General features: G+C 40.5%; 1 protein-coding gene across 9 annotated transcripts in view; it reads left to right on the top strand.

Moving 5' to 3' along the window:
• Positions 1 to 11,262, top strand: part of ATF7IP (activating transcription factor 7 interacting protein) — a 75,124-nt gene extending 63,862 nt beyond the window's left edge. For 5 of the 9 annotated variants that reach the window (XM_056482432.1, XM_056482429.1, XM_056482430.1 and 2 more), the window contains 5 exons: positions 7 to 85; positions 5,473 to 5,649; positions 6,525 to 6,710; positions 8,544 to 8,653; positions 10,015 to 11,262. In XM_056482432.1, the coding sequence (XP_056338407.1) occupies positions 7 to 85; positions 5,473 to 5,649; positions 6,525 to 6,710; positions 8,544 to 8,653; positions 10,015 to 10,431 (969 nt within the window). In that variant the 3' untranslated portion in view covers positions 10,432 to 11,262. Of the gene's footprint in view, positions 1 to 6; positions 86 to 5,469; positions 5,650 to 6,524; positions 6,711 to 8,543; positions 8,654 to 10,014 lie in introns of all 9 variants that reach the window. The other 4 variants (XM_056482428.1, XM_056482425.1, XM_056482426.1 and 1 more) reach the window with 1 other exon arrangement.
• Positions 11,263 to 16,912: the final 5,650 nt, after the last annotated feature.

Below are 16,912 nucleotides of genomic sequence, written 5' to 3'. Positions count from 1 at the left end.
TTTCAGAGCGGGAAGTTCACAGGAAGTGAATCGGGAGGTGTCATTGATCTTACACTGGATGAAGAAGATGACAGCTCTTCTCAAGGTGGGTGAAAAATCCTTGCCTAGCTGCAGGGATAATTGAGCTACAAGTGTTATTTCATCCTGTGAGTGGCAGAAAGGAATAAACTTCTGTTTCTATTTAGTGCATTTTTTCCTTGGTGTTTCAGTTAGATAGGAGTCTTGTTAAAAATATTCTGTTAGGTGTTAAATAAAAGGAATTTTGCTTACAGTCTTAGATTTTTACTATTCCTTTATTATAAGCATTAGTGCAATCTGTGATTAAATACCTCAGGCTTTGGGAATAATTTGAGATGTTTGAGTTCTTGATGATCTTCCTGAAAGCTCTTCTATATGTATTTATTTTTTCTGTTTACTGATTATAATTAAAGGCCTTTTAATTCTACAGGTGATACTTAGGCATTAGAATATTACAGCTTCTAATCTTTTGTGTAACTAACACTTTGTGTGCAAGTGTTTAAAGACCAAATGCAAATTGTTGTTTGCTTTAGGACTATATGCCAAGAGCAGAGTAAATATAGCCATGCTCTTGTGTACTTTGGCAATTTGGATGCACTTCATCTTTTAAAAGAACACATTTCTTTTTATATAAATCTTGTGTAAATGTGGGCCAGTCTAATTATAGTTAGCTTTGGATTAGTGAAGAATGATAGTACTTCACAGAAGTAATGAGTCTCTACCTAAGACCATGTATTGTGCTGTCATTTTCATTGGAAAAAAATCATGTTTCTACTATTGGAGGTAAAATTTTCATCCTGTCTGGACTCAAAATGCATGTCTCTGTGCTACATTCTGAAGTCTAGTCATCAAGAAGTTTGATTCCTCTGGACAGCCTTGATAGTGATTTCTCTAGATTGTGCATTCAAGTTCTACACAAATATTCTTAATAGCTTGATTTGCTTTGCATTTGTATTACACAAATGTAGAAAATAATTTTGGCATATGGTAGCATTTCTTCCAGTGAGAAAGAAATAGAGTTATAGAATGGCTTGGGTTGGAAAGGATCTTTAAGGTGATCTCATTCCAATGCCCCCTGCCATGGGCAGGGACACCTCCCACTAGACCACATTGCTCAAAGCCCCATCCAGCCTGGCCTTGAACAGTTCCATGTGATGTTGTCACCAAAAAGGGAGTGTGTGAGGTATACAAGGATCAGGGAAGCATGATGCAATTCAGATAGCTGACTATCTACATCTCTTACCAGTAGAGGATATGTGGTGCACAGTGTATTGAGTATGAGCCCACAGTGTGTTCTCATTTCCATTTAAGTATTCCCCCAAACTGACACTGGTGGAACCACAGCTGAAATAGGGTGTCCAGTTTTGGCTCCCCCTTCTTCACACTCAGAAGTAGTGGTAGCACTGGATGGTGTCAGGGTGGTGAGGGCCTGGAGTCCATGACCTGTCAGCACAGATAACAGACATGGCCATGTTTGGTGAAGAGCTAAGCAAGGGACAGTGTAAGAGCAGCCTGCAGCTACTTGGAGGATAGTTACAAGAATGACAGAGCACAATTCTCTTCAGCAGTGCCAAATGATGCTTTAAGGGGCAGTGGCCGTGAACTGCGAGTTCAGGAAGTTCAAGTTCAGCTTGAGGAGGAAAGAAGTTAGTGCTGCACAGAGGACTGGTAGAAACTGTCTTCTTGAATGTTTTTGAGATTCAACAGAGCAAAACCACAGATCACTTGAATAAGTTGTTATTGGCCATCCAGCTTCAACAAGAAATTGGACTACACAGCCACCAGAGGTCCTTTTCAGCCAGGATTTTGACTTGATGAGCTGAGTAGCAGAATAGCTGAGGCAATCAAGTTTTTATCACTGTCATCTCTTCTGAGAGTTAGTTCTCAAAAAGATAAAAAGGTGCTTGCCTTGGATCTGTGCAATCCTGTCAGGTAAGGTTAACCTCTCCCCAGTCCTATTTAATATTCTGTAAAAGATATCCAGCAGATAGATTAAAATGGATTTGTGGTATATTTTAAAGCATGTCACTCAGTATTGTAATATATTTCAGCTATTTTTTTTCTGTCTAAAAGTTTCTGAAAATAAATTTTTTCAGAGAACTTTTTTCCTTCCTAATTGCATTAAGTAGACGTTCACCTCACAATTGGCATAAAAGATCAATAGCACAGTTGCATATACAACTGTAAGACTGCTTCTCTACATAGGAGTGCTGCAGAGACAAGAGAGCTAAAACTCCATTGCAGCTTAATTCTTCCTCAGTTTCTTTGTGGGGGCTTGAGCCAGTATTTTAAAAATTTATGCAGTGGAAAGTGGAAAGTTCTGAGATACTTTCCACTTAGCTGTCAGGTCTTAGAATACTGTCCTTCCATTAGGAGGAAGGTTAGGGTAGTACTTCAGTGCTGGGTTAGTTCCTGTGTGTCTCTTCACTGCAAAGCAGCTGATAGTCTAAAGCCAATGCAGATTAGTTCATGTTTAGAATTTGTGTGAGAAGTCAGTGGTTTTTTGTATAAACTCTAGAAACATAAGAAACCCTAATAAAAGCTTGAGTTTCACCTTGTGAGAGCACAGCACTAGGATTTTTGAGCAAGTTTCTTGGGAATGTGTTCTGTTAATAACTTCAAGGTTAAACACAGGAAGAGTACACTTGTAACAGCTTTTGCATGATCATAAGCATCTCTATGCCTTTGGCCAAATATTTTTTCCACTGAATTTTGTTTACAGCAAATGTGGAGCAGGTTTTATTTTCTCCTAGATTTAAACAACCTCAGAATAGAAAATACTTCCAGTATTACTGTGTTTCCTGCAGGAATATTAGCTCAATACTAATTCAAATTGAAGAGCAACACTTCCATAGTGTTGTTGGGAACACTCAGTTCCTGATTATTTTATTTCTTTTAGCATTATCACCCACATAAAAAGTAAACCGAATTCTGTTACTTGTAAAAGGTATTTAAATAGATATCAATATCTACTAATATCACTAATATCTAATAACACCTTCTGATTTGTGCAAAAATTACGATGTTAACAGTAATCTAGATACTTTTCTGTCTGCAATTATCTTGCAATACTTGCACTTTGGACCTTGCTGGGCTTTTTATAAAAGGATCATTGAATTATTTTGTATGAGTATTGAAACAATTCATAGATTTAGTCTAAAGTGGGTCTGTAGTCTAGAACGATATGTAATGTACTCTTAAATTTAAACAGCTGTGTTCTGATTTTTTATTATTTTGTAGGAAAATTTATTAAACACATAATCAGCTTTTTATTTTATAAGGGATTTTATCTGGTTAAAAGATCTGTAGTTATCTGGATTATTTTTTTTTACTTATTCTTGAACATGCCTGTGGCATGCTTGCTGTTTTGTAATCCACCTATACCAGTTATGAACTAGAACATTGTTCAAAGCTTTGTGCTATAACTGCAGTGTTGTAGACTGTTTCTGGTATGGAAATAAGTCCCTCTTCTGTTTTGTGTATTAGAATAGGAGTTTTGCTTACACCTCTAGTAGTAACAATTTTCATTTTGTGCTTATTTCCATAAATTATATTTTTCTGTCTCCTCTAGGTCCACATTTGTTTTGTTAATGCTGTGTTCATTTAGTGTTGGAAACTGTTCCATAAGTACTTTTAACCTTAGTCTTGTGCTTACTATGTACCCAGTCTTCCTTACTGTTTTTTTTAAACTTAAATAGCCTTTGCTGTTTGTTAACATTTATTTAATGAAGTCTAGTTAGTTCTCTGTCATCATTTCCTGTGGGTGGTGCAATGCTGACCTAGTTTCCAGTCACTGGAATGTCAGCAGGGCTCTTCTTGATTTGTCAAGGGTAAATGAACTTGCTCTGTGTGAAATTAAAAGCAAAAGCAAAACTGGAAAAGCCCTCACATTTGTCCAAACCCTAATCTTTCCTTAAACCACATTTACAGCAGTAGGGTGTAAAGGTTTTTGCTTGTTGGATTGTGAGTGCATCTTCTAAGTCATGACGAAGAACGAACTCACATCACTGAAATCATTCAGTGGTAGCTGAGATGTGCATCAGTCTGTAAATACTTGAAGTAAGCAGATGTATGCATCTCTGTAGGAATCTCTTTGGAGTCAAGTAGTTTATTGAACACTGGGAAATCTCTCATAATCAATGGACAATAAAAGAAACTTGAACCAATCACAAGGCCTGTTAATTGATCACAGCAGGAAGGATCTCACCTTTTCTTTATAAAATGAACATCCCTTCGCTACTCCTTTTATAGACTTAAAAAAAAAAGAACAGTACATTTTCATCCAATGGCTTTAGTGAAGTAGCTTGGCTAGTTGAGTCTACAGAAAGACAATATGTGCTGCAACTCATAATGTGTTTTATTTTTAAGGTCTTGAATTTGGGCATATGGTCTGGGGGTGATTATGCTGGTGCTGGGTTAATGGTTGGACTAGATGATCTTGAAGCTCTCTTCCAACCTTGATGAGTCTGTGATTCTGTAATTATGTCTCATAGAATCATACAACAGTTTGGGAAGGGTACTGCTACATCAAGCTGTTAGCACCTAGTGTTAAACATAGCTCAATGAGACAGTCAAAATAGTCTCAAACTACTAAAAACTCCAACACTTTGAGCTATGCTGGTATCAACCCTGTTCTTAATCCTTTGAAATCTACTTGGTATACTTAATTGAACATTTTAAATGTGGTCCTCGCTATATTGTTATATTTTCTCTAGAGTAAAATGAGTATTTTTGTATTTTCATCTTTATATTCTGTGCTCTTTTACTAAATTAGTGGCTGATGCATGTACAGTTTTATTAGGGAAGAATCCTTCTGAGGACTGCCTTTAAAATCTACTCTTTTGTCTTCTGTTTTTTTAGTTCTTCAGGAGTGCCTCCTTTTCCCATTTCTGCTTTAATGTCCAGATGAAAGCTTCTCAGTTCTTCTTTATTCAAGTTGTACAAAGTCTTGATTGCATACAGACTTGCACTCTAATGAATATTTTATGTAATCACAAATGAACTAAAGCAGGAAAAGGTATTGTTATAGTAAACTACAGAAACAGGCAATATTTGTTGGTAACACAAGTCAGTAAGTCACATGAGGAAGGTGTCAATGTGATAAAACCAAATTTTCTTTTTAAAGTTTTCTATAAATAATAAAGTGATTTCCCCTTTTTTAAGTAAATATTGTGAAAATTCAAAATAGTGGGGAAAGGACTGACTAACAGATAGAACAAAGGAAAGAGCAAATAAAAAAATGTAAACATCAAAGGTGGACAGGACTTATTTAGGGAACTAAACCTGAGTGCTGCAGTGTTTAGCCCTTTAAAGACTTTAGGAATTGTTTAATAGAAACAGTCTATGAATGGGAGAGGGAGGAAAGGATTGTAAAACTCTGATGTTTGAAACTGTGATTCAGAAATGAAAGTTTCTGTTTGCTGTTGTCTATATAATTTGTTTAATCTAAAGCAGATGGCAAGAAGCAGAAGCAGAACCAGAGCCAGGCACCTGTGACAGGACTGAGCATACCCACCCAGCCCTTGACTCGACCCCTGCAGCCTTTGCCACCTTTGCAGCCAAGCCCTGTGCAGCAGCCAGGTGTGCCAACAAGTGGCCCTTCCCAGACCACCATCCATGTATTGCCCACAGGTAACTCCATTTGACATCACTGTGTGAGTGCAGGGGCTGCTTTTTTTCTTGAATTAGACTGCTGTGTGCTCTACATTGTGCTGGTCTTCTAAAGTGAGTATTTGGAATGTTTGAGTCACTTCATACATAATCTTTCATTCTAGTCAGCTTCCCATAACATTTTTTTTCTTTTATACTGATAAAGGGGAAAGATAGTACTCTTGATTTGGAAAGAATTCAGGATCAATATAATTCCATGGAGAGGAAGAAATCCTGCTAAGGGGGTTCATGGAAATTATTAAATACACTATTGCTGGTAAAAGTGAAGGAGAAGAAACCTGTACCTTCTTTAAGTAATGGTGGGGGGGAAAACATTATCAGTATCACTCCTATGTCTGTCCCTGTGCACTTGGCAATTAATTCTTTTGGCAGAGGGAATGGCAGGGCTGGCATTGAAGTTCTAGCCCTACTTAAATATTACTTTGTAGTCTGATTATGTTTTCCCCTTTCTAAAGAAACATAGGTCCTTTTTTCTCTTATTGTTTTTCTGTATGTGATTGCTGGAGATTAGTTGGCATTGGATTATCTTATGACTGCTGTGTTCTGCAGACTTTTTGGTGGATTTTATATTCTTCCACTGTCCTTACGTGCAGGACCTTTGCAGGGAGTAGGGGAGATAATTTCTGTTAGGAAGCTGTATATATATTGACTTTATTATTTCAGGTGAAAATACTGTTTAGGCTGCTTTCACTTTTCTTGCAGAATCCAAAACAGAGAGTTTTTATTTTACATGACTCAGCTGAGTCAGTTTTCCAAAAGAAATGTGTACCCTGGAGTAGGCATATGGCTTTGAGTCATGGAATTCAGGTTTAGGATGTGCTCTTTCTTTTTTTCAGCTTCAACAACGGTGAATGTAACTCATCGGCCTGTGACTCCAGCTGTTCCCAAACTTCCTATCCCAAGAACCCCTGCTAGCCATCAGGTGGTCTGTACCACTATTCCTGCAGCACCAGCTCAGAATCCTGTAAGAGGAGCTGTCATGACCAGCCCAGGCTTAAGGCCAGTCACCCCACAGACTGGAGGTAGGGGATGATTCCTTCCATGTGCTTCTCATTGTGACACAGCTCAGAAGGTTCTACCTGATGGATGTGGCATTTAGGATTTTGATTTGGGTTTGTTGTTTGGTCTGTGTAATTCCTTAATGATCTCTGATGTGTGTGCTCAGCAAATTTCCTTCCTTTCTCAAGGCCTGAAGAGATGAAATCTCTCACCGGATGTATCAGAAATTGATACATGTCTGAGTTTCCTTGAGTGGATATGTTGGCAAGTTCCCCTTGACTTTGCAAATGCATAACTGATACCTTCTCCTAGCCATAAACTCATTTTCTGAAATGAGTAATAGACGTCAAAAATAATTTAAATGAAAATTTGTGGCAAAGTGGTGGATTTTAACTGCTCCCCACAATTTCTACAGTATGCTTATTTGAACACCTTTAGGTTTAAATTTCCCTGTTCTCTGAGTGTGTGCCTACTTTTGTGATGTCCTGGTAGATGCTGCTACAGATGTACATTGGTTTATATTATCATTGCAGTAGCCTTCAGTACCAGTAGCAGATGCTTCTTGAGTAAGATTGCTGCACTTTGTCTTTGAAAAATTGACTGTGAGAACCCATCCAAAGTCCTTTGAAAATTGAAGTTTTGTGCTTCTGCCTCAAGTGATTAGTATCCCTACCTAGAAGAGTTTGTATCTTATATTTTATTAAGGCATTTCTTACCATCTTCAGATGGTTGTAATTTTCTGAGACAGAACTACAGTCGTACTAAACAAGGATATTTTACCGGGTTCTCATAGAGAAGAAACAGCCAGTTCAGGTGACTGCTTATCCCACAGGAGTTCACACAGCTTCATCAGCTTCTTAGAGAGATTCCAGTAAGAAAAAGATATAAAGCCCCTACCCAGTGTTTAGCACTTAAAGCATTAAGATTTAGCACTCTGAGCTCCCTGCTTTGGACTCACAGACTACAGAGACTTCTGACACTCATCCTCTGTGGACTGTAGCTTGATGAGTGTTCATCAAGAGAAAGTGCCATACAATAGCTTGATTTCCTGATAACATGGAGTGTTGCTCCATGAGCTTGACTTCTGGAGTATTAGTCTCACACAAGTGTTGGGAACTAGGGCATCATAGAGATTGCTCCAGATCATTTATTTCTAAACAGAAATGGAGGGACAACCTGGGCAATCCATAACAATGAGCAAAAGCTTTGACTTCACCAAACATATATGTTCCAACAGTGAATAAAGTGTTGCTTAAGAGAATTAGATGTGGTATAAAATGAATGAAAATGTGGTAGCTTGCAAGAGTTCTACAAGGCTATGAAACTGTCTAGTTTATTCCTGCCAGGCAGCTCAGTTTACTGTGGGAATGACTGAAATGGTGATGCCTGTGAGCTGTGTCCATCATGGAGTCTGTTCTGTGAGGGAAGATGAGCTTCTTGGACAGTGACTTAGCTTTTTTTGTTTTCAGTGCCATCCACAGCACAGCCTTCTGAGTGGATAACATTGTGCTACAGCAGCATTTCTCTATTAATGTCTGAATCCCAAAATGATATATACTAAAGCTCCCCTGTATCTCCCACACTTCTCCTCCTCACCCATTTCTTTCATGCTACAAAGTGCTAAAACAACATTCTATCCCCTCTGCATACACAAGCGCTGTCTCTCTCACACTTTTACAGCTTCAGAGGATGGGAGATAATTTTGTTGTCATGCAGTGCTTCATCATTCTGCTGGCAGCTGGAGGAGTCTGTCTGATATTTGACTTCATCCAGCTGAACCAAGGAGTTGGTCTTCCAGTGTTCTGTTTAGCTGCCTGTAAGCATTGAATGCTCAGTGTTTGTTGTGCTCCTTGCAGGTGTGACGGTGCGGATGCCTCAGACAACCTACGTGGTGAACAACGGGCTGGCTCTGGGCTCGGGAGCGCCTCAGCTCACGGTGCACCACCGACCGCCGCCAGCGCACACTGTGAGTGAGTGGGGCTTCCAGCCACCTGTGCCACGGGCAGCCTTGGCCTGCACTGGCACTCTCAGGCTGCTCTTACTGTGAGCTGCAGACAGTGAAATGCCTTGTTGACACTCCTCAGCCAGTTCTCGTGCATGGCACCACCCAGTCACCTACAGCAACTCCTGCCCAGAATGGTAAAAGCTGTGCAATGTTAGCTCACCCTGGCCTTCTCCAAATTGCCAGGAGAACATACTGAAAATTAGTGCATGAGTTGTCTGCAGGTGACTCTTAGAGTCAAGGGTACAGAACTGCCAGTAAAATGTTCAGCCATGGTTTGGCTGTGAATTGCGTGACCAGATTTTAGTACAGCTGTTTGCAAAACTGAGGTAGGAGAACAAGGTACAGACCAAATCTCCAAGGTTGCCAATTCCAAAACTCCAGAGGTTTTTAGTCAATGTTGAGGGTGATTACTTCTGCATCACCTAAGACCTCTTTTGGTAAGAGTTTGAGAATTTTCTTTGACTCATTTAATTTCACTTCAAATACATTGCCTGTACACTCACTGTTGGGCAGTCACATTACTTATGGTGTCCTGAAATGGTAAATATATTGGTGGCTTACCATCCTTTCAGTATAGACACCATCAACTTAATCCACTCCCCAGTGATAAATAATGAGAATAAATTAAGCAAATATCACACAGAACACTTAAGATGCCAGAAACCACCCCACTTTCCAACCTGAAAGATCTCAGGTTTGAAGCACTGTAACCACAGTCCTAAATTCTAATATAAATGAGAGACCTAGGACTGTTTTTGCAGTAGAAAAAAGAAATATCACTGGAAAAACATATTTGTGCCCTCATTTCCACATTTTCTGGAAAGTGAGGCTGAGCTTTTGTGATCAATTTAAGGTGATGGAATCTATGTGGCACCATTACCCTTTCTTTCGTGACTGAATACCTGTCTGTAGAAAAGATGAGTTGTCAGCTTAATGCCCTGCCTGGGGTCTCGGGTAATGTGGAAACAGCAGCTCAAATGTAGATTGGCTCAGTCATTGTGAACTTGTTTGCTCAGTCCTGGTAGAGGTGTTGAGTTCATCCCCTCCTGGCTGGGAAGCAAAGATACAGGAAAACTTCTGTAGCCATGATAATTTGCACAACTAGAGATTTATATGAGAATAACTTAAGAATTTTTGGCATCCTTAGTCCCCACCCCTTCTCATAATTTGCTGCTGCTGCCTTGCCTGTGCACACAGGACTGAGAGCTGTGATGGCTGGGTGATCGCAAGCTCATCTGCTTCCAGTTACCTGGGGAATGATGAACTAAAGCCTCCTTCCATGCTGTAGATTCTGACCTTTCCCTCTGCTCTTCTGCTGTTAGGACCCGCCGCGCCCCGTCCATCCCGCCCCGCTCCCAGAGGCACCGCAGCCGCCACGTCTGCCCCCCGAAGCTGCCAACACTTCTCCACCTCAGAAGCCCCAGCTGAAGCTGGCGCGGGTCCAGAGCCAGAACGGGATTGTGCTGTCGTGGAGCGTGATGGAGGTGGACCGGAGCTGTGCCACCGTGGACAGTTACCACCTGTACGCCTACCACGAGGACCCCAGCGCCACCGTGGCCTCGCAGTGGAAGAAGATCGGGGAGGTGAAGGCGCTGCCGCTGCCCATGGCATGCACTCTGACACAGTTTGTGTCTGGCAGCAAATACTACTTTGCAGTCCGGGCTAAGGATGTCTATGGACGCTTTGGACCCTTCTGTGACCCCCAGTCCACAGATGTGATCTCTTCCCAGAGCAGTTAAACTCTTTGGACCTTTGAAACCTGTCCTCCTGTCAAGAATTACCCCAGTTTTGGGAGGAGTTGATCCCATGCATGTAATTCACCTTTAAATCCACTCTGCAGGATTATTTTAGACAGTTGTGTGATACACTACATGCACTCAGAACCAAAAGAAAAATAAAGTCTGACCTGCAGCAAGAGCGCCTGTTTTTTCTAAATAGTTCATATTGGCCATTTGAAAATTTTGTTTTTCCTTCCATGACAGGTGTTCTACCTAGATACCTACTATCCTTTATCCAATAGTATCCCAAATGTCTGGGATTCTGCATCAGAGTGGAAACAAAATGGTAAATTGCAGTTAGTCTCAAGTAAAACATATGCATCTGTAATGTCTATAGAGACACCAACACAAAGGCAAGAATGATCTGCCTCTTGCCCCCCAGCATTCTGTGGGCAGGCTGTGGCATGAAGGGTGATTCAAGGTCTCACTTTTTGTACTGGAGGCTTGAGTGGTCTGGTCTTATCTTAAAAACTGTAATAAGCTCTCTGAGGGGAAGGAAGGGAACTTTAGTTTGGCCAGGAGCCCATGTAAATTTGGAGGCGGTGGTGGAAAAAAAATAAATCACCCCACAACCTCCTACCTCTTCTAAGAATGCTCCTCTTTTTTCACCATCCTCCCCTACTCACCCTGGGAATATTCCCCAATCAGATCTGAAACTGGATTGTAAAGACTGCATTCACACCTCTCTAGTTCAGACAATTTCTCTGCCCCTCCCCTCATACATCCAGCCCTATTTTTTAGATTTATTTTGTGCCTTAAATAATAATTTCAGAAATAAAATGTAGCCAGATATCTTGTGCTGTTCTTTTATTTGCTTGGAGTTATTTTTGCCTTTACCCTTCTAGTCTTTTATCAGTGCTTCTGATTTTCCAGACATGCAGTAATTACTATTTCTGTAAAGACAAGAAAGTGTAACATCTGCTGTGGTGAATTTGTTCTTTCCTGCAGTATCATTCAACCAACCCTTTCCTTACTGTAATTCTTGAGTAGTTGTTTTTGTCCTGTCAAGAATGCGGAGTATACAGATGTTATTTTCCACCAGAGCCTTTCCTGGTTCTCTTGGGAAAGCAGTATGCTGCAGTTCAGCCAAAGAAACCCCTGTGGTGCGGTGCTGTGAAAGCTTCTACCTTTTTGCACTCATTTGGATGCTCAGTGAGTACAAAAGGAGGAGCTGGCTTCCCAGTGTGCTTCTCTCTTCCCTCACCTGCCTGCCTCTGCAGAAAGAAAACACAGCCAAGGGCGTTTACAAACTATCTTAGACACTGGCTTAAACCTTGTGAGCGATTGCAAACGTTAATAGATGCTTTCATGATGCTTCTGAACTGAGAAAAGAAACTGGTGCATCTACTTCACTGTCATTGACATGTTGAATTTGCTTTTTGCAGAACAAAATTGTAATGCACCTGGACAAGAAAGTAGATAAAAGATTTTAAATTTGGCAATTTTCAGTTGCATTCCTACCCCATAGAACCACACAGTGGGTTTAGAGGGGAAAGACTTTTTCTTTTAATCCACTTCACCATATAGCAAAGCTGCAGAGTATGACATTTTTTTTATTTCAGTGCTCTCTTTCTCAAAACCAAGATGCTGAAGTGTGAAGCAAGATTGAAGAAGTGTCAGAGAAGTTAAATCCCCAAACAGGACTGATGAAATATGCTATTAGATTATAAGTTCTGTAGCTGTTGTTCCTTTTTATAGAACCTTTACACTGAAAGAAATGGCACTGTAGATCTCTGTCTGGTTTACTGCACTACTTCATGTAGCTAGGAGTGTCACTTCTCTCAGGTGAGTAATGGATATTCTCTCTATGGAAATTTGCATTTAGAAGTATAGCAGTTCTGTTGATTTGGGCAAGCAAAAATTCTGGCTAAATCCAAGTATACTCAGAGAAGGTTCACACTGTGTAAGAACAGTGTGTAACCTTTCCTTTGAACTGCAGTTGTCCCTGTATTTCTGGTGCCAATTATCAAAAATGCCTTGAATTTTTTGTGTTCAAGTACATGTTTGGTTTGCTTATTTCAAGGAATAATGACTTAATTATGCATTTAATCTATTTATGGAGATAAGACTAAATTTGGGTTTCTTATAAGGACAGTTCTGTAATAGAGGTTAGAACAGTTCTTTCCAGTTGATGGCTGTCAAGTCCTTGGGCAATTTTTTGTTAACGTGTCTTTGAGGTGGTACCAAAGAGCCATTGGCCATATCAGTACTATGAAGTTTTACAGTTTGAAAATTAAAATAAACATGAGGGTACAACCTAGAACTTACTTTATTTAGTTGTGATTCCAGCCCAAACAATACGTGAGCTTTGTTATAGCTTGAGCTTCCATTTAAATATCCCTTGTTCTGAGGTTTGTCTCCTTTGGGATAGGCAGGGGGTCCAACTCCTGCATTAGAGCATTTTCTTTCCTCCAATGGAGGTATTAATAGGGATGGTATGTCATTCATTTGGAGGTTTTGTGGGCTGCATCATTAGAGAGAAGACTCATATTTATTTACTGAAGATTTAGTTCTTCACTGAACTGACTGTAAAAACTGGCTTCTGTCTTAACAGATCCATTTCTGGTCTGTGTGGCAGCAGTTCTAGGGTTTTTGCAGGATTTTGTGAGACACTCTTGACCAAAGACATCACAACTCTTAGGTGAAAGATCACTTCCCTGTTGTTTCATCCCAGCAGGGCTGTTAAAGGTCTGATTTCAGTATCTTGAACAAGTACAAGTGGAGAAGTGTGTGATAAAGCATGGCTTGACTTAGATTCCTAGTTTGATGTGGAGATAGCCAAGGCAGCTGGTCCCTAAATCACTGATGCCCAAAGAGAGAACAATGCCACTTTTGTGCAGTCACTGTGGAGCTGATCTCTGCAGTGAGTTAAACAATTTGTTTCATTTATAGACTTTATTTGAAAGTATTACCAAAATATTTGGCAACATTCAGTACAGGTGTGCTAATACTCTGCTTCTAGACTGGTCTCTTCATTTATGAAAAGTGTCAATTGCTGAAGAAGCCTTCCAATAATCCACTTTTAAATACGCTAAAAATTTCTATATGGCTTTTAAGTGGAAGTGTTTGGTTTAGTTTCTTCTGTGCACTTAATATAAGTTTTTCCATCTTTCAATAGCTTGGTATAAAGTTCTTCCTGACTCTGTGTCTGAATTTTGTGCTTCTGTGTTTTGCTGATGCCTCTGGGTACATGACATTTCAGCAGTACCACCTTGGACTGAGTTGCCTGTGTTTGCTTAAACACAGCACGGAATAGAGCTGTGTTTTCCATCCTCATTTGCTTTCTGGTGTGTTTTAGGTTTGAGCTGTTTTTTCTGTGATACAAGGGCATCTGGATGTCCAGGCTGAAAGTAATTTAAGTTAGTTCATCGGCTTGGAAAGGAGTCCTGCTGTGGAGTGCTGATGGCAAAATGGTGTTCTGCATTGCTCCTAGTTACAGCTTCACTGGCCTCTTTTATATTGCTGGATGGATAAAAAACTCTATTGAATACAAAAACATAAATGCTAGGAGGGGCAGACTGTAGGCATAGCATCTGTACTGTCTCCAGTGGCAGCTTCAGAAAACAAGGATGCAGATCTCTCAGCCTGTAATTATTTCCATGCCCTGAGCAGTTTCCCTATGCATTGGTCTGACATTGCTCTTTGGAATTGTCTGTGCTGCCCTTGGCCATGTTAGATCTGAGCACAAGCAGAGACATCCATTCCCAAGGGTTTTAGCACAAGGCTGGAAACACCCATGGTGTTCTTCCTGTAAAATTCAGGGGTCTTACCCTGCTTCCTTTGAAAACAAAGGCAAAACCCCTCAATCTTCACTGGGACCACAATTCTGCTGAGTAGTATGATCTGAACATCATTTTGTACTGGAACAGAAACAGCCACTTCAGCCCTTCCTTGATGCTGTTTGTCTTAAATATACAGTAAATAAAAAACAATATTATATGTAGGGATGGGTCACATCTGTCCCTGCTCCCGAGTCAGCCATTCCCCAGGATGAGTATTGTATACACTGTACAAAATCAAACTGTGATTCTGCCTTCTTATACACCCTTTGAGTATTCTCCTTTTGTGAAAAATATCTATGCAGATATTTTAAATAGAAGCTTGATATATTAAATATATATTTTTTTAATTTGTTGATTTGGGTAGGGGTGGGCATTGTATGAAAACACTGGAGGGACAAGAGATCAAATAACACTAAGCCAGCCCTGCCATGCAAATCTATTCTCTTCCAAACACCTTCTAAGAGGAGAAGGAAAAAATTAAGGATAGCTAGGAGAAAGCAAATGAATTTTCCTTTTAATCCCTTTTAAGTTAACAAAGCATCTTTCTTTCTCATTGTCATCATGCAGGCTGAGAATTCTTTTCTTCTCTTTTATATACATATGCCTATATATATGTGTGTGTAGATGTGTGTGTATATATATATATACACACACACACATATATATACATACATATCTATATTTGTACTGCTGTCTTAAATTAATAGGCTGTAGCTGTAAATAAGATAGCTGAGTAGTAGTTGTTCAGGGATTCCTGTTCAGCTTTAGTAATTTATTGGCTATCAGAAGTCAAATGTGCAAAATCCTTTGTTGGAAAACCCCAAATCTGATTTCTTGTTTTGTTTTGCAGCTGGACTTGTAAATACAAAAGAAAAAATGTAGGACTGATTTAATGTCCAACTTAAACTAAGCAGTTGCCAGCTTTCCCCATTTTTGTATGTACTGTAGATTAGTGTGTGTCTGTGATAACTGTAGTGGGGTTTTGTCTGACAAGCCTGGAATTTATACTTTGAAATAAAACTACTGGGTTTTTAACATTATGAGTCATCTGTGCATAGTTCCTGACACCTTGGGAGGAAGCTCTCTCAAAAAAGAGCCCAGAGCCTGCTCCTCCTCTTCAGAGGTGTTGCCACCTTGCTCAAGTAATATTGAGCAGCACGGGTTTGGCTCTTGGTCATTCCCAGGAAGTCAACTGCATGGTGCTGCCCTCACAGAAGCAAAAAACCAAAGCAATGCTGGAACTTCTGGGAAGTTGCCTTTCATGCATTTCTGCAAAGCGTGGACAGACAGAATAAAGTGACTTGCACCCCAGAGTTGCCCCAGATGAATAGAGGAGTGGAAATCCAGTTGCTGGTGCTGCTCTCCTTGCTCTCCAAGATGTCAGGTTTGACCCCTGAAGCAATGGTCATTCTTTCAGCAAGAGGCTTTGGACAAAGTACCAGAGTTTTTCAGAGCCCCCTTCAAGCGTGAGGGGCCACTCACCTGGCCAGGGAGCAGCTGCTGTGCATAGCATGAAGTGCATCACTCAGGGATAATGAAATCAGGATTAATAAAAGCATATTTCAGCACAGGCATCATGAAGGGCTCTGCCCCACCCAGCTGCTTCAAGGGTACAAGCCAGGAACAGCATGATGACAGATGTTGTGCAACTCACTTGGGACCAATAAACAGCTGGATTAGATGGCAGTCTTGGACTAGTTGAGTCTTGGACTCAACTCTGCTGCCAAATTGTAGAGAACTCAAAGTACTTAGAACATGGAGTTACTGACATGAGTTAGTGCTGAGCCTATACTTCAAGGGCATGTAATTAATTTGTGATGGTAATAATTAGTTTCCATGCACTTACTAAAATTTGCTTCAAGTCACTGACCAGAAGATGATGGACTCTTGTGAAGTGATGCCTCAGCACAATCCCACTTGAAAGTCCTTAGTTTCTCAGACTGCATATTTAGACTAAGAGTATATGTACTGCACATAGTTCAGAACCTAAATACAGCATAACTACTCTGCTCAAGTACTGCTGTAATTGCAATTCCTGCTGAAGTAAAGCAAAGTGAGAATGGGAACATGCAGAACTGTTTGCTGCAGAGTTGCTCTGGCACACACTCCATGGTAGGTCTACGACCTACCATGGTACGACCCCAGAGTAGAATGCACAAACAGCAAAGTCCATTTGTGCACACCATTGATGTTTCTACTAAGGAAACTGAAAAAACCCCAGCAGTCAGCTGAGAAGCAAATCTGAACCAGCAGCACAGCACCAGGAGACTGCCAAAGGAGTGCTGTTGTTTTCTCCCGGAAGTGCTATGCAGCCTGGCCTGGGCAGGCACTGATAAAACTTTGCCCTGTGCCTCCTGCTACAGAAAGAGGATGCTGTGACAGACTGTGGCCCCTGTTAGAGCTGAGGCTGTGCACTAGAACCAGGAGCAGTGAGTTTGCTACTGAATTGCAGAAAAGGGGGATGGTAAAGCATGTGGAAGCTTGAATTAGATGTGACAATTTTGATGGCCCTGCTGAGAGAAGTAATTTCTTTTAGGCATTGACTGAAGAGAATTTTTCCATTATGACAAGAGAGATTTATCACAACCACCTCCCACTTCCATCTTCCCACCAAGTCCTTCTTCAGCCAAACCCAGAAACCTGAAATTTAAGGGTCAGAA

This window comes from Oenanthe melanoleuca, chromosome 1A (genome assembly GCF_029582105.1).
Source record: "Oenanthe melanoleuca isolate GR-GAL-2019-014 chromosome 1A, OMel1.0, whole genome shotgun sequence".
Lineage (NCBI taxonomy): Eukaryota > Metazoa > Chordata > Aves > Passeriformes > Muscicapidae > Oenanthe > Oenanthe melanoleuca.
This window is presented reverse-complemented; position numbering and strand designations above follow the sequence as displayed.